This window comes from Rhinopithecus bieti, unplaced genomic scaffold, assembly GCF_001698545.2.
Source record: "Rhinopithecus bieti isolate Rb0 unplaced genomic scaffold, ASM169854v2 scaffold_22039, whole genome shotgun sequence".
In the NCBI taxonomy this organism is placed as follows: Eukaryota; Metazoa; Chordata; class Mammalia; order Primates; family Cercopithecidae; genus Rhinopithecus; species Rhinopithecus bieti.
Window position 1 is genome coordinate 1,639,535 of NW_016810828.1, and position 22,617 is coordinate 1,662,151.

At 43.7% G+C, this 22,617-nt stretch overlaps 1 protein-coding gene across 1 annotated transcript in view; it reads left to right on the forward strand.

Annotated features, from left to right (window-relative positions):
* GLB1 (galactosidase beta 1) overlaps window positions 1–22,617 on the forward strand; it is a 114,990-nt gene that overhangs the window by 86,701 nt on the left and 5,672 nt on the right. The window contains 5 exon segments of the mRNA XM_017892923.1: window positions 423–497; window positions 3,094–3,183; window positions 6,231–6,344; window positions 7,948–8,079; window positions 10,472–10,726. Of these exon segments, the coding sequence (XP_017748412.1) occupies window positions 423–497; window positions 3,094–3,183; window positions 6,231–6,344; window positions 7,948–8,079; window positions 10,472–10,726 (666 nt within the window).

The following is a 22,617-nucleotide window of genomic DNA, read 5'->3' on the forward strand; positions in this document are numbered from 1 at the left end:
AAAAAAAAAAAAAAAAAAAACATTGATACAGCACTTTAGCAATTAAGATTAATATTTTTCCTATGATAGGCTATCTCCCTTCAGAGTCTGTTTGTCATGTACCTGTTTCCTTTTCCCTCCCGCTCCCTAGCCTCCTGCTGTTTACCCTCATTCTCTCTACTTGTTTTTGCTCTTTTGTCTTGAGGTCTTTCGGTTTATAATTATTTGGATATTCCTGAAGCTTAAAACACAGACATGCACTTTGAGGTAAAAAAATTTACCAGATCCTGCTTTGGAAGAAGTCTCTAGTTCCTTTGATTTTCAAAAAAAGCTCTGGCACTGATGAGTCTTTGACCTTCCTTTCAAAAAATAAATTTTTGAATATGTTTCTGAAGGTTTAACAGCTTTTTTTCTTTTCTCTCTTTTTCTGCTCTGGTTTATAGTTTGAAAAAGTACCAGAAGGTCCTATCCCTCCATCTACACCAAAGTTTGCATATGGAAAGGTCTCTCTGGAAAAGGTAAGAAAAAAATAACAGAAACTTTGAAAGTGAGAGATGGGAGTGAGAAAGTGGAATTTAGTAGCAGTGAGTGAAAGTGCTGTGCTGGAGGAATTGGCTCGTTATTTTTCTGAGAATTTGTTTTCTGCGAGCCTAATGGGGTAAACAATGTTTCTGGGAAAAGGGGGAGAGCGCGGTGAGAACATACTTATGCTTGTTGACAGGATGAGCAGATGGGACACAGGTGGGAGTAGTAGGCATTCTTGGATCATTTGGGTCATCTTGGTTCCTTTATCAGTGGTATAAACAGTGTCAAGTGCCTTTGTGGAAATAACATGCCACCTCATTGTTCTGGCTGTCAAGGCTCTTTGTCATAATTTACCTTTTTTTAGGAGTTCCGCAAAATCACAGGCATTTTGATAGATCTCTGCCCTAAATTATATAATTCCCTCCATCTCAAAGTTGTGTCCTAATTTTTATGGTCTGTGGTTTATATGTTAAATGGGGACACTGGAGAAAAAGCTAGAAATCAATCATAAATAGGAGTTAAGGGCAATGTATTCTAGGAAAAGCGAAAAAGAAGAAAGGTTTTACTTAATAGTCAGAGGAGTGACATAGCCAAAGTCAATTTGTTTTGACCATCTGTGTCTTCAGGTTTTCCCCTTTTGTAATCCCTAACTCCTACATGTATTAACTCACAAGAAAAAAAAAAAAAAAGAACCATTACCTATTTCTTAAGAATCTCAATATCCTAAAATAGTATCATAAGTTTTTATCTTCAAGCAAAATGCCAAACATGATTATGTAATTTTTCCATCCAAGAAGCCCTTTGACATGGTTGGTTGAGTTCTTGTAACATTTTCCACCTAGTGTCAGATACATGTGCTACATTCTACAAAGAATGTGGTCTTTCTCTCTGATAGGGATCTTTCTTTAGTTTAATCAGACTTTAGTCGCTCTTGTAAAGGGAGCACCTTCTACCTGTTCATTGCTACAGCTACTTAAGGAAAACTTGGGTTTGTTTCAGAGCCGTGACAAATCTATTTTTATGCAACAGAAAATAGCTCCAAATGTTCAAAACAACAACATTGCTAAAACAAAGCTAGCTTAGTACCAAAAGCACATTCTGTTTACCGTGAAAGAAAATCATGTGAGCAGAAATGACTTTTTATTTTTAAATAAATATATACAGTTGAAGATAGCAAATCAGCATATAACTGAATTAACTTTATGTAGAACACAGTTATATGGAAAACAGGTTTTTACCGTGAGTTGAATTTCTTAGTGTCCAGGCGGGAAAACACCCATATGAGTAGCTGGCTTGATGAAATTGTGAATCAGATTTTTTTCCTTAATGCTGCACATCAGCAAGGTAACCGTGGGAAGTGTTTATGAAATTCCTAAATGGGCCGGGCGTGGTGGCTCACACCTGTAATCCCAGCACTTTGGGAGGCCGAGGCGGGAGGATCACCTGAAGTCAGGAGTTCAAGACCAACCTGGCCAACATGGTGAAACCCCATCTCTACTAAAAATACAAAAATTAGCCAGGCATGGTGGCACATGCCTGCTCAGGAGGCTGAGGCAGGAGAATCGCTTGAACCTGGGAGGAGGAGGTTGCAGTGAGCCAAGATTACACCACTGCACTCCAGCCTGCCAGCCTGGGTGACAGAGTGAGTCTCTCTCAAAAAAAGAAAAAAAAAATCCTAACCAGTATTATGTCGTGGAAAATCCTGGGGTTTGGAGCCAAATCTAACCACAAATCCTGGCTCTGTCATTACTCAAGTGGACTTCTCTGAGTCTCCACAACACAGGGAGGACAGTAGCGCCTGCCCCACAGGGTAGTTGTGAGTAGTTAGTGAGCTAGTGCATGTAAACGCTGTATCTTGTATGGAGTGTGTAGACAGGCAATGACTGGTAGCTGTTATTATCATTGTTGTTATCACATCAGAATGAGTATCCTGGGTTCCAAAATAACCAGTCCTTTGGATTGAATATAATAAATAGTTGCCAGGCGTCTACTATGTTCTAGGCATCAGGGCTGAGTATGGAACATATCTTATCCTTAAGGAGCTGACAGTCTGGTGAGGAAGACAAAGATGAACAACTGAAAAATGATACAGGCATGGAAAAAATGCCGCACACAAATTCAGAGGAGGGTGAAGTAACTAGGAAGTGTTAAATATTAAGGTGATATAATAATAGTGTATCTAATCTTAGTTGAATGTAATTGGCCTCTGGTTACTACTTTTACTTCTTAGTTATTTCACTTGGGGGTGTTCAGAGAGGGTTTATATAAGGAGGCCGCATCTGACCCTTGGTTTTCATTCATTTTAAGAGCCTTTTATAGGTCTCTGAGCAGGTTGAATTTCTGAATAGGTATGTTTGAAACCTTTTTTAAGACTACCATCATCATAGTTTTCTTCAGGAGTTAGGGAGTAGATGGAGAGGACTGAAGGAGACTGGGAAGCAATATTGAGTGGAATCTGAATGATTTAGGTTTATTTAGGGGTTTGGTCAAACCCGCTGATATCTTTGATAGTTAGGAAGTGACGCTACTCTCTACCTTGATGACCAGTGAGGGGTGCAGTGTGTGAATGCTGCTTTTGTTTCTTTTCAGTTAAAGACAGTGGGAGCAGCTCTGGACATTCTGTGCCCCTCTGGGCCCATCAAAAGCCTTTATCCCTTGACATTTATCCAGGTGAAACAGGTAGGCCTTCAAAGGTAATGCCTCGCCAGTTTTCTGTTTGCAAAAATGTGCTTTCTGCACTGCCTTGCAGTGCCCATTCTGAGTTCAGGGGCCAAAATGGTAAGCAAATGCATTAGATCCCAGGTAAATGAACCATGAATTTCCAGGCTCTCTTTAGCTTGAAGGGCTGCACGGTGGGCTGATCCTGCCTATATTTTTTGCCCCACTTCTCACTCATACAGGAGGTAGCCCAACCTGCTTCACCATAATTCTGTACAAGTTGTAAATTGAGTTCACTGACCAATCTAATTAATCTTTATTACTAGGCATCAGTGGAAGATCACTGTTTTAATACTCAAAACAGACAGTTTAATTATTTGTCTGTTCTTAGCTCAATGGCATAAGGACTGTGTTTTTTGGTAGACTGGGTTCTTTGAGATTCTTCTTCCTGCTTTTAAAGAGAACAGAGCACATCTTTTTGTGTGTGTGTGTGTGTTTGTATATGTGTGTGTTTGATATCCAGACACTGCCTCGTCTTTATTTTTTTTTTAATTTTTCCCAGCGTTTTGTTTTGGAAAATTTTAAATCCAAAAAATGTTGCAAGAATAGTACAATAAACACCCATATACTTTTTACCTAGATTCACCAATTGTCAACAGTGCTTTACTTGCCTTTTTCTCTCCATGTGTATGTAGTCAACTGCTTTTCTTTTCTAACCATTTGAATTGTCAGCACCATGTCACTCCACATTTAAATACTACAGCATACATGTTTTAAGCAAAAGAACATTATCCTGCAGGACCATAATACAATGATCACACATAAGAAATTTAATATTGATGCAATCCTATAATCTAATATAAATTCTATAGTCAAGTGTTCCTGGTCATTGCAATAATGTCCTTTACAGCTTAATCTTTTCTCAATCCAGTTTCCAATCCATAATCACACATTGCCATTAGTTATATTCTCTTTAGTCTTCTTCTGTCTGAAACTGTTCCTAAGTCTCTCTCTCATGACATGGACATTTTTGAAAAGGTCAGGGTGTTTGCAGACTTTGCCTCGCTAATTAGATTCAGTAAAACATTTTGGGCATGAACACAACGAAGGTGATGTTTCCTTAGGGAATGATAGTTGGATGCCTGTGAAACCAGCTTGTCCCTTCACTGCAATGTTAAGCTTCATCACTTAGGATCTCAGCCCCATGTTTTGAAATAGAAGATTATCCACGTCCTCTTTTCTGATTTTCTGTGGCGATCACCTTCTGGAAGGGGTCTGAACAGTAAGGCAAAATAGTAACAGCATATCTGATCTTAGTTTAGTGAAGTTTGCCATCAGTTGCTATTTTTACACCTGTGATTTTATTCCAACAATTCTATTTTGTAATATAATGAATAATTAAGTCCCCCCCCCCCCCCCCCACACACACATTCACTGTTTTATGAACATTGTATAGGGTACTCTGCAGTCCTAGCACCCACATCTATAAATGGAACTTACCTGAACTTCGCAGGGCTGTTGAGCACTTCAGACAATGATCCACGAGCACGTGGAGCCTGGGGAGGGAGTTTCAGGTTATATATGAACACGTGCAGCCATTGTTCTTTCTCAGACCCCTTCTGCTTTCTGATCTTTGGCCAAGGCAGTGGTCTCAGATTGAGTGGGGCTTCCTGGGCCCTGGCTATTTCAGATCTGGGGCAAGTCCACAGAATATCTGTTTCCAGCAAAAAACCCCAAAGGGCACAGACTTCGGGGAGTGGGGCTCATCCTACTGTCTCTGCAGGGACCCCCTGAGCCTCAGCCACACCTGCCTGGAGAGCATCACAGCTTCTACCCCTCCTTCTGGAAGCCCTTGACAAAGCTTTCCTCAGCCCTTGAGGAAACTTACCACTTCAGCTAGTTCTCAAAATAAGTAAATAAATAAACAAAAAGGAGATGGAGGTGTGGAGTCTGGGCGGGAGGTGTTCTTGTGCTAGAAGGTTTGTGTGGTCTTAGTAGCATTTCTTGTGCTCAGCTCATTCCTGCAACACAGGAAGGTGGATTAATGCTTTCCTTAGCTCCTCCCAGTCACCTTTCCACTTGCCTGAAGTTTACTTTCTTTCTTTCTGGTCCCTAGAAGTAGGGAACCTTTTCTCTGTTCCATGCTGGATCTCTATTTTCATTCTCTTCCATAACTCAGGATTTTGTCCCAGCTCAGCCTTGCTAATAATGTCCACAGCAGGAAGTAAATAAGCAAAGTCAATAACTATAATTCTGTGGATTATTATGTCAATAACTATAATCTGTGAATAATTCTGTTACTGCTGAGGCTGATTGTTTAAGGCTTTTCTTTTGGACCAGGGATGTCAGCATCTAAAAATATTTTCTGATTTAGTGGTCGGTTACAATCTAGTCTCTTAACTATTTCTTTCCCCTGTTCCTCCACTTAAAACGGTTCTGATGGACTTTGTTGTTGTTGTTATTATTAGAGATGGGGTCTTGCTATGTTACCCAGACTAGCCTCGAACTCCTGGGCTCAAGAGATCCTCCCAGTTCAGCCCCCCAAGTAGCTGAGACTACAGGTGAATGCCACTGCACCCAGTTCATTGCCTTTGGTTTTGTATGTTCAAGCACATTTAGCCCAAGAACCTGGAGACAGTTTTGCTGAGCAGAGCTTCATCTCTTGGCTTTGCTGTTTGTTTACCTTGTTTTTTTTGTTGTTGCTGTTGGTTTTACTTAGTTTTGTTTTTGGAGCTAACATCCATAACGTTTGCTATGTATGATACAATCCCGTGTATGACCCTGGGCAAGTGACTTAATCCATTCAGGGTCCAGGTTCCTCTTACGGGAAAGGGATGCTTGATAAGACACTGTTCACAGTTCCTTGCAGTTTACTATTATGATAGATCTTTGATGAGCTAAAAATGTAAGCCAGTTTCCTTTTTCAAATTTATGTTTTTCTGGAGGTGGGGGAAGATATTCATTCCTTATGGTTTCCAAAACATTGCTTTCATACAGGACTAGGGTAACCAAGTTCTCTAAACGAATGGCAATAGTGATGTATTTTTCTTAAATCCTTTTCTAACCAGTATTATGGGTTTGTGCTGTACCGGACAACACTTCCTCAAGATTGCAGCAACCCAACACCTCTCTCTTCACCCTTCAATGGAGTCCACGATCGAGCGTATGTTGCTGTGGATGGGGTAAGAATCGTCTCTGAACTGTGTGTTTTGTCCCGGTAAGGGTGGGGATGAGCAGCCTACACTTGTTAACACAGTATTTGGGGTCTTTGCTCACCTCTTCAACCTCAGGCTCCACCCATCATCTTTTTTTTTTTTTTTTTTTTTTTAAGACAGATTTTTGCTCTGTTGCCCAGCCTGGAGTATGGTGGTGTGATCACAGCTCACTGCAGCCTCAACCTCCCAGGCCCACGTGATCCTTCTACCTCGCCCTCCCAAGTAGCTGAGACTACAGGGTTGCACCACCTTGCCTGGCTAATGTTTTGATATTTTTGTAGAGACAGGGTCCCACTGTGTTGCCCAGGCTGGTCTTGAACTCCTGAGCTCAAGTGATCCTTCTGCCTCAGCCTCCCAAATTGCTAGGATTACAGGAATGAGCCGCCACACTGGGCTCTACCCTTCTTCTTGGTGACCCTGAGCTGTGCCTCTTGCTTGCTGTGAGGCCTCATGCATGTGCCATTTGCTGGAATCCACCCTACCCACCATCTTAACCCAGAGGGCTGTGCTTGACACCCCACCCTCTCAGAAGCCTTCTGGGTCTCCCCAACCAAGGTCGCCCTTCTCTGACTGATATTGCCTGTGCCTTCTTTGCTCCTTAAGGGTGGGGTCCATTTCCAGTTCAATTTTGTACCTGCCACTGTACAAAGTTTGTTGAACTTCGTGCCTTTATCCTACATGAGAAATTATATTCTGAAGGACTGCTTGTGACAATTATTACTGAAATGCACAAAGAACCGTGTTGCATAACAAAAGCAGATGCATTTCAGGACTTGCAGTCCTTTCACTGAAATGGTCACAGGAAGGAACATAGGAAAAGATTTTCCTCACCAAGAAAATTTGTTCAGAAGATTTTAAAATATTTCCCATTCTCCTGTAATCAACAGCTTTCATTTCAGTGGGAGCAGATTACTAAGACAGTCTACTCTTTTGATGGTAACTGTTTCTTCGCTTCTAACTTTGGTGTTGTCATAGTGAATTACGATCATTGTAAAGTCAATTTAAAAAGTCTAACCTTTAAAAAAGTTAGGAATATGTTGCTGATAAAATACCTGTTGTTTTTCCTCATTCTATTATATAATTTTCGTGGTTAATGCATCATGTCAAGTATTTTGAGGTGAGAATACTCCACCTAACTCTCTGATTTTATCTCGTTTATCTGATTTTGTCTTATCTCTCCATGTTGTTCAGAAGCAATTTTTTGTGAGTGACTTTTGTGCTGTCAGAACACGAAGCAGCTCCTCTAATAAGAATCCTCCCCTGGAATTTGTCTCCCTCTTGTTTCCACTAAAAGTAGATGGCAGTAAAACATTCCAGGGCAAAGGAGACCAGCTTAGACCGTTCCATGCTCTCAGCTGTGTCTGGCAATTTTCCTAAACAGGAAGCAGTGATTGGGGGAGCTTTCCAACCTGGCCAGTAATTTGGGCTAAGATGCTGTCAAACCATTTCTTTCCAAGTCTGGTGACACTTCAAGGCAAGAAAATGAGTGCTAAATTAACTGAGCATGCTGCTGCTCCTTGCTGACCTTCTTACCCTCAATTCAATTGTCGTTTGGTCTTGAACCCCACAGATTCCCCAGGGAGTCCTTGAGCGAAATAGGGTGATCACTCTGAACATAACAGGGAAAGCTGGAGCCACTCTGGACCTTCTGGTAGAGAATATGGGACGTGTGAACTATGGCGCATATATCAACGATTTTAAGGTAGGACAAACCACACTGTCAAGACTAAGGTTCAAGGGGTGACAACTTAGAAGTTGAAGCCCAGTACAGTGGCTCACACCTGTAATCTCAGCACTTTGGGAAGCCAAAGCAGGAGGATCACTTGAGGCCAGGAGTTCAAGACCAGCCTGGGTGAAATAGTGAGACCTCTACGAAAAAAAACTTAGCCAGGTGTAGTGACGTGCACCTGTGGTCTCAGCTACTCAGGAGGCTGAGGCAGGAGGATTGCTTGAGCCCAGAAGCTGGAGATTAAAATGACCTATGATCATGCCACTGCACTCTAGTCTGGGTGACAAAGTGAGATCTTGTCTCAAAAAGAAAAAAAAAGAAGAAGTAGTTGAGCTATTTTGAAGAGCTGTTTTCCTCTGTAGGTGATGAGAAAGTGGAGCTTTGCAAACAGAACCTTTCCCCTGTATTTGAGTTTGGTCATCCTATAGAAAGAAACAGAAAGAGGAAGCCCCTCCACCATGCTCTTCCTCTGCTTAAAAAGACCACCGAGCTCACTGAAGGCACTCCTTTGCCAGCAAAGCCAGCTGAGCCTCTGTTCTGCCCTGTTTTATGGGTTTGGATGGTTAGTCCATGGCAAACTCTTCACTTGTAGGAAGCCTCTTCCCTTGGGGCACTGGCTGTTACCTCTGTTGATTACTCCTGTGTCCAGATGTGTAGCCCAAATAAGTTTTTCTAACACATATTTTTAGAGCATTATTCAGCAAGTATTTGTTAAGCTCCCACTCCGCGAGATGCCCCGCCAGGTGCTTTGGGGAATGCAAAGGTGTCAAGAGACAGGCTCCTCTCAGGGAGCTCACCCTCCACAAGAGGAGAGAACACCTCATCAAGGAAACAATGGCGCCACCCAGGCTAGGACAGGACAGGTGTCTAGGCTATTTCCTGACCCTCTTGGGATCAGGCAATTACATCTTAGGGAACTCAGGGAATAGCTGTGTGCAGGCCACCTTTGCCTCCAGTATTAATGTCTCTCTCATAGTTCTTGTGCTCAGAGTGGACTTCGTGGCCTCCTGCCTGGCTCTCAGAGGCCACACTGACCCATGAGAGTGACTCGACTCTGTAGTGTAGTCTCTGGGTCCCCAGTACCTGTCAAAGAGCCTGACACACAGCCACCTGGTTAATATTTATCAAATTACTAAATGAGCAATCGAGACTTGGTATCTGGGATTCCACTGGGAATGGAGAAGTTCCCCACATACAAGCCAGGGAAGGGGAAGTTAGCTGAGCCTTGACAGCCCAGCCCTGGCCTGTGTGGAACAAATAGAGCAGCTTCTGAATTCAGGTCTGAGATTTGCCATCATCATCATTACCCTTCCTGTCTTCCTAAGGTGTCACAGTATTCTCATGTATGTTATCTCACTTGGCCCTCATAACAGGTGAGTGACTCGGGTGTGGTCCTCTCTGTGACGACAGCTGAGGTGCTGAAGGCCAATATTTCTCCTGGCTGCATCCATCGTGCATGCTGCATCCGCAGTGGGGTGACTCTTCCTTTGTATCCCCCACTCACTCATTCCTTTTGTCCCCAGATTCCATCTTGAGACAGGATCTCGCTGTCACCCAGCCTGGAGTGCAGTGGCACAATCTCGGCTTACTGCAACCTCTGTCTCCTGGACTCAAGCAATCCTCCCTCCTCAACCTCCCAAGTAGTTGGGACTATAGGTGCATAGGCCAATTTCTGTATGTCTTGTGGAGACTGGATCCCTTTTTGTTTTGAGACAGAGTGTCGCTCTGACACCCAGACTGGAGTGCAGTGGCATGATCTCAGCTCACTGCAACCTCTACCTCCCAGGTTCAAGTGATTCTCATGCCTCAGCCTCCTAAGTAGCTGGGATTACAGGCACCTGCTACCACACCTAGCTAATTTTTGTATTTTTAGTAAAGATGGGGTTTCACCATGTTGACCAGGTTAGTCTTGAACTCCTGACCTCAAGTGATCTGCCTACGTTGGCCTCCCAAAGTCCTGGGATTACAGGCATGAGCCACTGCACCTGGCCCATCTTTTTTGGTGCCCATCTTTCTCTATTCTAACAGTGACTCTCAGCCAAATTCTGAAAATTTGGGAAGTTGGGATCAATCACTCTAGCAGCTCAATGCCCTTTCTGTGGAAGCAGAAACTCTGGACCTTCTATGGAGACATTGTGACCTGCAGAGGAGAAAGTTATAGTTTGGGGAATATATCTCTTCCCAAGGATTTGTAATTCAACCTCCAGTTAGATCTGTGTTACTTTGATGTACACATATTTTGAGGTTCATTTCCTGTTGATGTTTTGTATCCCGGTTTGCTTTTCCCATTTCCATGGAATGCAGAGACACGTACAGCCTTTTTCCTTCCCTCCCCAGCTCACTGGGCTCTGTTTCTGCTTTGCAGGGTTTGGTTTCTAACCTGACCCTCGATTCCAATATCCTCACCGGCTGGACGATCTTCCCACTGGACACTGAGGATGCTGTGCGCAGCCACCTCGGGGGCTGGGAACACCATGAGAGTGGCCGCCATGGTGAAACCTGGGCCTACAGCTCATCCAACTACACGCTCCCGGCCTTTTATGTGGGGAACTTCTCCATTCCCAGTGGGATCCCAGACTTGCCCCAGGACACCTTTATCCAGTTTCCTGGATGGACCAAGGTATGTGTCTTCATGGGAAGGGTTTGAATTCAGGCCTCAAACTTTTGGTTGTTAGTGTCTGAGAAAGAATCACAAAGAGCCGTTAGCAAGATACTATGTGACAGTTTTGAGTGTGGCGTTTTGGACATTCTTCAGGAGGCGGATTGTGGCAGATCTTCGGGGATTCAGTGTTCAGAGGTGGCACCATCTGCCCCCTTGTCATTGGTTTCCTGTAGTGAATGACACCATCCTGCCTCCTCCAAGAAGAATCATGACGCCTTTTGATACTGATTATAGGGGTGCTTTCTCTTTATCTTGAGGAAAATCCAGTCTGGACAAAGGGGTGGATCCCTATGGGAGAGTCTGTCTGTTTTTCATTTATGCCAAGCCCAGTGCTCCCAGAATATCCCCGCCTGCATCCAGCCCCGCACCCCTGAGGTTCCCGCCACGGTCTGTCTGCTCCTCCTCCCTTCCTCATCCATTTCACTTCCCAGTCACTGCCTCTTGTTGTTTGACAGTGGCATATCTTCCTTCACCACCTTCTCCTCTCCCTTACGTCCTGTTTTCATCCTAGATCGTCTTACCATCCCTTATTCAACACACTTCTCATTCTGTGGCCACTGTGTGCCCAAGGTGTGTGCCAGGCACTAAGGATACAGTCGTGAATAAAACCAGACATGGTCCTTTCCCTCATGGAACTTTCAGTCTAGTTGGGGAGGCAGACCTATATTAAACAGTAAAACCACAGCTGTGATGGATGCTAAGAAGGGCTATGGGATTGATAATTATTGGGGCATTTGGCCTTGTCATGGAGGTCAGGGAAGCCTTCCCTAAGATAGTGATGCTTGTCAGGATATGAAGGATGAGTAAGAATTAATATGGCAAGAAGGGAATAAAGCATGTTCCTGGGAGAGGGAACAGCATGTGCAAAGGCCATGGGGTTGGAGGGGGAAATGTCAAGTGTGGAAAGTGGGTAGAGACTAGATTGGGACAGGTCTTATAGGCCACGTTAAAGTTTTGTCTTTGTGTTGAGAGCCATTGAAGCAGGAGAGTGACATCATAAGGCTGTGATCTGACAAGCTCCTCTGATCCCATTGTGCAGAATGGTTTGGGTAAGGACACTTACGGATTCAAGGAAACCATCTAGGAGGCTGGACCATAGTCTCAGTGAGAAACTGGGATGGTGGTATCTAAGATGGAGATGACATCAACTGTTTGAGAGATGTCTGAAGTTGGATCCATAAATTGTGATGATGGATTGGACATATGGGTTTGCGAAGAGGGATATGTCTTGGATGACTCAGGTCTCAAGCTTGCAGCTAGGCAGAGTGGTACCATTTGCTGAAAGAAGCAGGTTCAGAAGGGGACTTGGGCTTAGAGAGGGGGGTCATGAGTTTGAATTTAGACAAATTGTGTTTGAAAGGCTGCCTTAGTCCATTTGGGCTGCTATAACAAAATACCATAAGCTGGGTGGCTTATAAACAACAAACATTTATTTCTCACAGTTCTGGAGGCTAGGAAGTCTCCAAGATCAGGGCACCAGTAGATTTGCTGTCTGGTGAGAGTCTACTTCCTGATAGATGGCACCCTCTATGTCCTTACATGGCTGAAGGGGCAAAGGAGCTTTCTTGGGTCTCTTTCATAAGGACACTAATTTCATTCATGAGGGCTCCACCTTCATGACCTAATCACCTCCCAAAGGGGGCCTGGCCTCCTAACCCATCACCATGGGGGCTAGAATTTTAACAGATGAGTTTTGGGTGGACACAAACATTCAGACCATAGCAGAGGCCTTGGAGAATGGCTGTGAAAGAGTATTAGGAGAGGGTTGTTGGATCTACAGACTGGGAATTCAGGGCAGGGATCTGGGCTGGGAATGTATGTAGAAGATCATTGTTGTATAGATGATTGTTAAAAACATGGGCTGGATGAGGTCCCTTAAGGAGAGAGGATACAGAGGGAAGAAAAGAGGACCTAAGGCTGATCTTTGAGGGACAAAAACATGATGAAGAGTGAAGAGGAGAGACCAAACAAGTAGAAAACCAACATTTCTGCTGCCAAGAGGACAAATAAGATAAAGACAGAAGCAATTCGGTGGATTTAGAAGCAAGGAGGCCCTTGGGAATCAATAAGCCTTGTTCCAGTGGAGTGAAGCATCTCCCAGCCAGATTGCATTCTATAGAGAAGAGCAGGGTAAGGAATAGGAATGTGAGTACTTGAATATAAACATTCTTTTTGAGAAATTTACCTCTGAAGAAGAGAAGAAAATTATGTTAATAGCTGGAGGAGGAGAGGGCAAAAGATGTACATGGTGTGTGTTTAATAAAAAGACCTTTTATTTATTTATATATTGCTTGTTTAAAATTTATTGAAACGTATTTTTATTATTCTGTTTGAAATATTTTCTTTTTTTTGAAATGGACTCTGTCACCCAGGCTGGAGTGCAGTGGTGTGATCTCTGCTCACTGCAACCTCCACCTCCCAGGCTCAAGCGATTCTCCTGCCTCAGCCTCCGGAGAAGTGGGACCTACAGGCACGCGCCACCACGCCTGGCTACTTTTTTTTTAATATTTTTAGTAGAGACGGGGTTTCACCATGTTTGCCAGGCTGATCTCTAACTCCTGACCTCAAGTGATCTGCCCACTTCACTCAAGTGATCCGCCCACCTTGGCCTCAAAAAGTGCTAGGATTACAAGCGTAAGCCACCACAGCCAGCCCATTAGAAATATTTTCTAGTTTCTCTTGTGATTTCTTCTTTGACCCACAGATTATTAAAAAGTATGTTTTACTATGCATGGTGGCTCATGCCTGTAAATCCCAGCACTTTGGGAGGCTGAGGTGGGTGGATCACCTGAGGCCAGGAGTTCAAGACCAGTCTGGCCAACGTGGCAGAACCCCATCTCTACTAAAAATACAAAACTTAGTCAGGCATGGTGGTGAGTGCCTGTAATCTCAGCTACTTGGGAGACTGAGGTGGGAGAATCTCTTGAACCTGGAAGGCAGAGGCTGCAGTGAGCCAAGATCATGCCACTGCACTCCAGCCTGGGTGACAAAACGAGACTGTCTCAAAAACAAACAAACAAAAAGAGTATACTGTTTAATTTCCACATATTTTGGGTTTGTAAAAATATCTTGTAATTATTAATTTGTGACTTAATTCCTCTGTAAAACTTCTAAAATTTCTCTCTAGGGAGAGAAATCTCCATGATCTTGGGTTAGGCAAAGACCTCTTAGAATTGGCACCTAAGGCATTATCCTTCCTTAAAGAACAAAAATTGATAAATTGGACTTTATCAGAATTAAAATGTTTGTTCTTCAAAAGCATTATTAGGAAAATGAGAATCTAAGCCACAAACTGGGAGAAAATAATTTTCAAATCATATATCTAACAAAGGACTTATATCTAGAATATGTAAAGAATTCTTACGATTCAATAATAGACAAACAGCCCAGTCATAAAATGAGTGAAGGACTTGAATAGATATTTTACCAAAGAAGGTATAAGATGGCTAAGTACATTTGCATTTGTGTACCTTCTTTGGTAAAATGTCTATTATAAACTAAAATTAGTGGCTGATTAATGCTCAACATTATTAATCATTCAGGAAATGCAAGTCAAAACCAAAATGAAATACTACTTCACACTCACCAGGATGGCTATAATAGTAAGAGAAGCAATAGGCAATGTAGGAAAGGACATGTAGGGGAAAGGGAATCTTCCCACATTGCTGGTAGAAAGATAATATGGTACATTTGGGAGCATAATTTGGCAATTTCTTTAAGGGCTAAACATCGATTACCATAGAACCTAGCAATTCCACTCCTAGATATGTACACAAGAGAAAGGAAAACATGTTCACATAAAAACTTACATGCAAGTGTTTATAGCGGTATTATAATAACTATAAATTGGAATTAATTCAGATGTCTATCACCTGACAAGTGGAGAAAGCATGTATATCCATACGATTCCTCAGTAAAAAGGAATGGAGTACTGATAACATGCCACAACCCAGATGAATCGGAAAACTATTATGCTAAGTAAAAGAAGCCAAAAGTAAAAGGCTACATATTGTATGACTCCATTTCTATGAAATGTTCAGAAAAGGCAAATCCATACAGACAGTAGGTTACTGGTTGCCTAGGGCTGAGAGTGGGAATGGAGAGTGACTGTTAAGTGGGCATGGGGTTTCTTTTGGAGCTGATGGACATGTTCTGAAACTAACTTGAATGATAGCTGCACAGTCTTCTTAAATGTATTTAGACTTATTTTATGGCCCAGCGCAGGCGTCTATCTTGGTGAACATACCTTTGAGATTTTAGGCTTTAATATCCTCTCTCTGGCTGCTTGTTTCTATGCACCAAACTCTCATGCCTACCAACCTCACTCTTAAATCTTTTTTTTTTTTTTTTTTTGAGACGGAGTCTTGCTCTTGTCACCCAGGCTGGAGTGCAATGGCACGATCTCGGTTCACTGCAACCTCCGCCTCCCGGGTTCAAGTGATCCTCCTGCCTCAACCTCTCGAGTAGCTGGGATTACAGGCACCCGCCACCACACCTGGCTGATTTTTGTGTTTTAAATAGAGAAGGGGTTTCACTGTGTTGGCCAGGCTGGTCTTGAACTCCTGACCTTGTGATCCTCCCAACTTGTCCTCCCAAAGTGCTGGGATTACAGGCGTGAACCACTGCACTCGGCCTTAAATCTTATTAATGACCTGAAACATTCCACCATTAAGGCCGCAATTCTTCCTCTACCAAGCCTAGGCCTTACCACAATCTTTTTTTTTTTTTTTTTTTTTTTTTTTAAGACGGAGTTTCGTTCTTGTTGCTCATACTGGAGTACAATGGCGCAATCGCGGCTCACTGCAACCTCTGCCTCCCAGGTTCAAGCGATTCTCCTGCCTAGCCTGCCGAGTAGCTGGGATTACAGGCATGTGCCACCACGCCTGGCTAATTTTGTCTTTTTGGCAGTGACGGGGTTTCTCCATGTTGGTCAGGCTGGTCTCAAACTCCCAATGTCAGTTGATCCACCCACCTCAGCCTCCCATAGTGCTGGGATTACAGGCGTGAGCCACTGCGCCCGGCCACCGTGATCTTTTTTTGAGAGCCATCAGTCCACCTCCCCCTTGCCCCTTTGCCTTTCTACCCTGCCTCCTTCATTCCTCCTCCATGTAGTTCCACTGCTGGCATCTCTGCTGGTTCACCAGTCACTGAGCACAGCTGAGGGGCTTCTTAGTGCATTCATTGTGGCTACCATCCCCTCATTGTTGCCAGCCTCCAGAAGCCCTCAGATTTGCTCAGCAGTCCTTGGTCTCTCTCTGCTCCTTTCCCCCACTGACCTTTTCAACTTTTACCACCCTCCTAAAGCCACCTGACTCTCTCCCCCACCCTCTCCACTGAAGACCTCATCCTCCTTGACTGCTATCAGGTGTAACTCCTTTGTTCCCTCAGCTTCCTGTCAGACTTATCTCTCTGCCTCCACCCTCATTTCCTGCCCAGTGGTATCTAGGAGGAAGTCTGAGTTCTGAATCCCCTCCCCACTGTCTTCCTCCAGGCCAAGACCCTGTTCTCATATTTCCCCTACCTGCATTTTGTCAGCCTTTCCATCTTTCTGCCAAGTCCCATTTTTCAGCCAAAAAGTGGTAACTAGGAGCTCTAGGACCTAAACACAAAGACCTCCCTGGATCTTCCCCCTTTAGCTAGCAAGCATGTTCTTGTTCCCTGGATCCCTCGATCCCTCTTTTTCTCCCCTCCTAATGCAGTAGAGACAAATGGAAAAGTGTGGGACATGTTGGAGGTCAGAGGGAGGTTCATCTTGATCAAGTCATAAAGGTGTCACATGCAAGAGTTACTGACCCAGGAGTTCTGCTCAACACTTTATGGACACTATCTCCATAGCCATCAAAAGAGGCACCTGTGGTAGATGGATCATTATCTCCAGTTTGCAGATGAGTAGCTGGAGGCTTAGAGAGCTAAGTAACTTGCACGAGGTACAGAAGTGCTCAGTGGCACAGGTACCTGAGCCCCATGTGAAAAAGCAGGTGGTATTGAGAACCAGTGAGAAATTCATACTCATTATCGAGGCTGGGGCTTTTTACTTATTTGGTCAGTCTGATGAATGCTCTGCATCTCCAGGCTTGAAAGTACATCTCCACACAGTATTTGTGAATGTGTCAAAGGGTTCAGACCCCCAAAAGCCCATCTAATCCGTATGTCCACTCAAAAACTTGTACACAAGTATTCATTGCACCATTATCCATAATTTCCATAAGGCGGAAACAGCCCAAATGTGCATCAACTGAGGAATCAATAAACAAAATGTAGTATAGCCATACAATGGAATATGATTTGGCTATAAAAAGAAATGAAGTATTGATACATGTTACAACATGGAAGAATTTTGAAAACATTGGGCTAATGAAAGACACCAGTCACAAAGGACTGTGTGTTGCATGATTCCATTTACATGAAATGTCCAGAACAAGCAAATTCATGTAGACAGGAAGATCTGTGACTGCCTAGAGCAGGGAAAAGAGAGTGTTGGTTGGATGGGAAGAGAATGTTAAAGGGTACGGGGCTTCTTAATGGAGTGATGAAATGTTCTAAAATTGACCATGGTAATGGTTGTGCAGCTCTGTAGTATACTAAAGACTGCTGAATTGTATGGTATATGAATTCTAGGTCAATAAAGTGCCACACACACACAAAGGCCCATCCAAGAAGTCTGTGGACTTTGGAGTGAATGGGTGTGAAGGTCCAAGGGTACGCACACGTCCTACCTAACACAGGACCGATGTGGTTTCTGCTTTCGGTGTACAGAGGTCCCTGCTGCCGAGGACAGTCCCAGGCCAGCTCTGGGGCTTCTAAATGATCAACCACCTCAGAACAGGCAGATCGCACTCCCACACTGAGTGCTAAGCTCTGACATTTGAAAGGATGAACACATTAGCACATAGTTTGAATGCAGGGAGCTGGCTGTTGTGGTGGGGGGTGGACAAAATGATCGCTGAAACCCCAGCTGTTTCCAAGGCTGTGCACTAACCCCCACGTCCTTCATCAGGAGACGCCCTTGTCAAAGCCCCTGGCACAGGACTCTATGCTTTTCCTATTCATTTCACTGTAAAGAAACTACCTTGATTTAGAGAGCAAAGTCACTGATATACGGGCAATTCATGAGATTAAAAAAATCACTTTTGTTTACACTCGCTTTACTTGAGTCAGATGTGGCTTTCTGATTAATGCCAAATGTGAATGAATATCAACTGGGACTTCAGTAGAAAGGGGTCAGGCATGTTCTGCTCTGTCCAGGAGACACAGGGCAATGCTTTGACCTCACTGAGTTCTTATCTGACTAGAAAGTCCCTTAGACAGGAAGTGTTCTTCTCTGGTGCTTTCCACGATGTGTCCTGTATGCCAGTGGTCCCCAACCTTGTTGTTATCAGGGGCTAGTTTCGTGGAAGATACTTTTTTCCATGGACTGTGCGGGGGAAGGGGGGACGGGAATGGTTTTGGGATGAAACTGTTCCACCTCAGATTCTCAAGCATTAGTTAGATTCTCATAAAGAGGGCACAGCCTACATCCCTCACGTGCACAGTTCACAATAGGGTTCCTGCTCCTATGAGAATCTAATGCTGTCAGTCTGACAGGAGGTGGCACTCAGGCAGTAATACTCGCTCACCTCTCACTGTGTGGCCTGGTTCCTAACAGGCCGCGGCCAGTCTATGGCCTGGGGTTTGGGGACCCCTGCTATATGCCAAACCTGAAATGTCATGTCCTGCCAGTACAGCAGTGCTTCTGCTATTTACCTCTCTTTCAGATGGGTGTGGATAAGTCTCATGTCAATATCCTATGCAGCCTTCCAGCCTTTAACATTTTCTGGTAGGTTCAGGTGCATCACAGAGCATGGTAGTGAGTGGGATAATTTTTCCTTAACCAAAATTATACTTTGAAGAGTCAAGAATCAAAATAGAATACTGATCAAAAGTAATTCTGTATTTTAAAGATAAATTATCCCACCTTCAAGATGTAAAATAATTATGAAATAAAACAATGTACAATAAACAGCTGAAAGAAATTCCTTCTTTTAACTATTTGTTACATCTTGCTTTTGAAATTTCCTGGCTGACGTGATGGCTCACACCTGTAATCCTAGCCCTTTGGGAGACCGAGGTGGTAGGATCACTTGAGCTCAGGGGTTTGAGACCAGCCTGGGCAACTTAATGAGACCTCATCTCTACAAAAATTTATTTTTAATTAGTTGGGCCTAGTGGCACGGACCTGTAGTCCCAGCTACCTGGTGGGAGATGGGAGGATTGCTTGAGCTGAGAAAGTCTAGGCTGCAGTGAGACATGATGATGCCCAGAGTATGTAAAACTTTTAAAACCTTATCCATGTTAGTCACTTGGTCTCAATCCATTTGGAGAGATAGTGGTATAGACAGAGCCCAAGAGAATTGTAAGAGTCTGTAAGAGATATGTAAACCATGCAGTTGGGCCTTGGAGAGGAGGAAATTATAAGTGCCTAAGATTGCTGGGAAAGGTCTGGTCTACCTAGTGGGAAGAACATTTTGTGCAAAGGGACTGACATTTTTCAAGGGAATAGTATAATAAGAAATATATTTGGTCTTCGTCCCTGGTTCCAGGGCCCTAAAACCCTTGGCATTTTCTGAGTGGTAGGAGTGTCTTTTGTTATTTGTAACTAGCCCCTTTCAGTCACACCTGGGTTTATGCTAATGAGGCGACTTAGGATGGCGCTCCAGAAAACTCTAGGATAGTTATAGGGGCATGGTGGCACCTGCAGTCCCAGCTACCCGATGAGAGGTGGGAGAGGTGGGAGGATTGCCTCTCCTGACTTGTGTGCCCAAACTTCTCCTGGTTTTCCTCCCTCTCTTTGTTCCTTCTCAGGCTTCTCTCTCAGCTTCTATGTTGCAGTCCTCAGGACTTGGTCCTGGGCTCTCTTCTTACACTTCTGGGGGATGTCGTCCTCACAGATGTGCTGGACATGCTCACGTTTCCTTTTCCAGCTCTGCTCTTACAAGACTCTGGAGCCCACCTTTGGGTGTCTCAGAGGCACCTCCAGCCTGATAGGTATAAAACAGAACTCTCTCCCTGTTACCCCTGAAAGCTGCTCTTCTGCTGGAGAAGTGGTCCAGGGAGAAGGGACAGAGCTGGACTTGAGTGTGGCAGTAGGGAGGGAGGGCGGTCCAGATTCAGGAAAGAATAACAGTACCAGCCACATCTGCCGTGCTGGCCACTGTACTGAGTGCTCACAGGTGTCTTCTCAGCCAGCTGTTCTCAGCAGTCCTGAGAAAGGCACAGACATGGCTGAAGAAGCCCCAATGGGATTTGGTGATTGATCAGTGAAAGCAGAACTAAGTAGTGGATGGCTCTACTATTTTTAAATTGAGTTTTTAAACGTCACTCACTTTCCTGAAAAGTAGCATGCTTAGGCACCTTCTGACCATGGAGATGTGTATCAGTTAGCTTCTGCTGCATAACGAGTCACCCAAAACTTAGTGGATTAAAACAGCAGCAGTTTATTTAGTTCACTATTTTAAGTATTGGCAGACCAAGTGGTGGTTTTGCTGGTCTCAGCTGGGCATGACCCACCTGGGTGTTAGCCATCTGTCAGCTGAGGCAACAGAGAAGATGAGACCACGTCTCTTTCATCATCCAGCAAGCTAGCCTGGGCTTGTTCACATGGTGACTGAGCAGTGTTCAAAGAAAGAATGCAAATGCTCAAGGCATCTTAAGGCCCAAGTCAGGATTCACATGTCGCTTCTTCCACATTGTTTGGCCAAAATATGTGACTAGACCAGCCAGATCCAAGGAATGGAGAAACATATTCTACTCCTTTTTTTTTTTTTGAAATGGAGTCTCACTCTGTCGCCCAAGCTGGAGTGCGGTGACACAATCTCAGCTCATTGCAACCTCTACCTCCCGGGTTCAAGCGATTCTCCTGCCTCAGCCTCCTGAGTAGCTGGGATTACAGGCGTGTGCCACCACACCTGGCTGATTTTTGTATTTTTAGTAGAGTTGGGGTTTCACCATGTAGGCCAGGCTAGTCTGGAACTCCTGACCTCAGGTGATCCACCTGCCTTGGCCTCCCAAAGTGCTGGGATTACAGGAGTGAGCCACCATGCCCAGACAGATTCTACTTCTTGATAGACGGAACCACTAAGAATTGGGGCCATCCTTTCAATATGCCACAGGTCTTAACACTATTGGACCCTACTTTCATCCTAAATTTGATATGCCTGTTAAACTTCTTTTTTATCTAATTTGTAATTACGCTTACATCCTACAAGACCCACTATTTCCATCTAATTCACTGTTTCCAGTCACAAGTCCCGTGAACTTTGAAACTAGACCATCAGACTTCTCTCAACAAATATTATATTAATTTAGTAACAAAACTTCTTAGAACTTTTGTAAATGAGTAAATAGGCTAGAAGTGAAAGAAGATCTCCTACAATTTTTAGGTTGTGAACTTTATAAAAAGTATGACATAAGGCAGTAGTTTTTGCTTATCAGTTCCTAGCTTGGTGCCAGATATATGAGGTGGTTTGACGACTGTTGTTAGGTGAGCATTATATTAAAAAGGTCTAGCAATGGTGGAACTGTTGGGAGTTGAGAAGGAAAAACAATTTTTATTTGGGATTTGATGAGAAGTGATCTTTTATGCTATTATTGTATGCATTTGATGGCTTCAGTTCTATTTGGATCTGTCCCAAAATATAGAGAAACCATAAAGTTATTTAACTTTATTACTCTAAGACTGAGGAGGAAGCTGCAGAGCCCTTTGGGGTTCTGAAGGAAGGGGAGAATTAATCTTCTCCTGTGTATTTCAGTGAGATCTATGTAACATTTTATTTCTAAGCAAGCCTTGTGAGAGGCTTTTACCTTTTTTCTTTTCAATTCTCCTCTTTTTCTTCTCTTTCTCCCAGGTGAGCATCACAGTGATCCATGAGCTGTGTGTGTGAGAGCCTTTAACTTTGGGAACTAACTGGACCTTTGTCTTTTCCATTTTAAGTCCTGCAAGTGTGTAAATGTTTTCTTTCAGAGAGTGACAAAGGCACCATTCACCCTAAGCTTATTGTTGCTTTTAAAGGAGCTCCCAAAAATTTTTGGAAAATTTTAAACTACAACTTAAAACAATAGTGAGAGCAGGCACAGAGGCTCACACCTGTAATCCCAGCACTTTGGGAGGTGAAAGCAGGAGGATCACTTGAGGCCAGGAGTTGGAGACAAGCCTGGGCAACATAGTGAGATTCTATGTCTATTTTTAAAAATGGTTTTTAAGTTAGCTGGCCATGATGGCTAACAACAACACGTGCTGGCCTCCCCCCGACAAATAGTTTTACACCTGTAGTCCCAGCTACTCGGGAGGCTGACACAGGAGGATCGCTTGAGTCCAAGAATTCAAGGCTGCAGTGAGCTATGATAGTGCAGCTGCAGTCCAGTCTGAATGACAGAGTGAGACCCTGTCTCAGAAGGGAGAGAGGGAGGGGAAGGAAGGAAACAAAACTTTTGTTTTAAATTCCATTTATCCAGATAGTTTAAAACAGACAGAAAAACACATGAATCTGTCTGATCAACAAAAAAGTAGGTCAGGCATTTCCAGGAACCTCATATTTATGAAACTATTATTATTGCCTTGGTGATTACAGCAAAGGGTGGGGAGTCTGCCAGGGTCAAGCCATGGTCAGAGAAAGTCACTTTGTCATGGAACTATTTTAACTGAGACTGCCTTAGGCAGCCGCGGAAACCACTGGTGTTCACTGTATAAACGCTTGGCCCCCATGGGGCTAACTTCATTAAGAGTGTATCAACTCTTAGATCATATTCAGCAACACGTGCATACCTCCCCACCAAAAATAATTGCAAAAGCATAACTTTTAAAGAGAAATAAA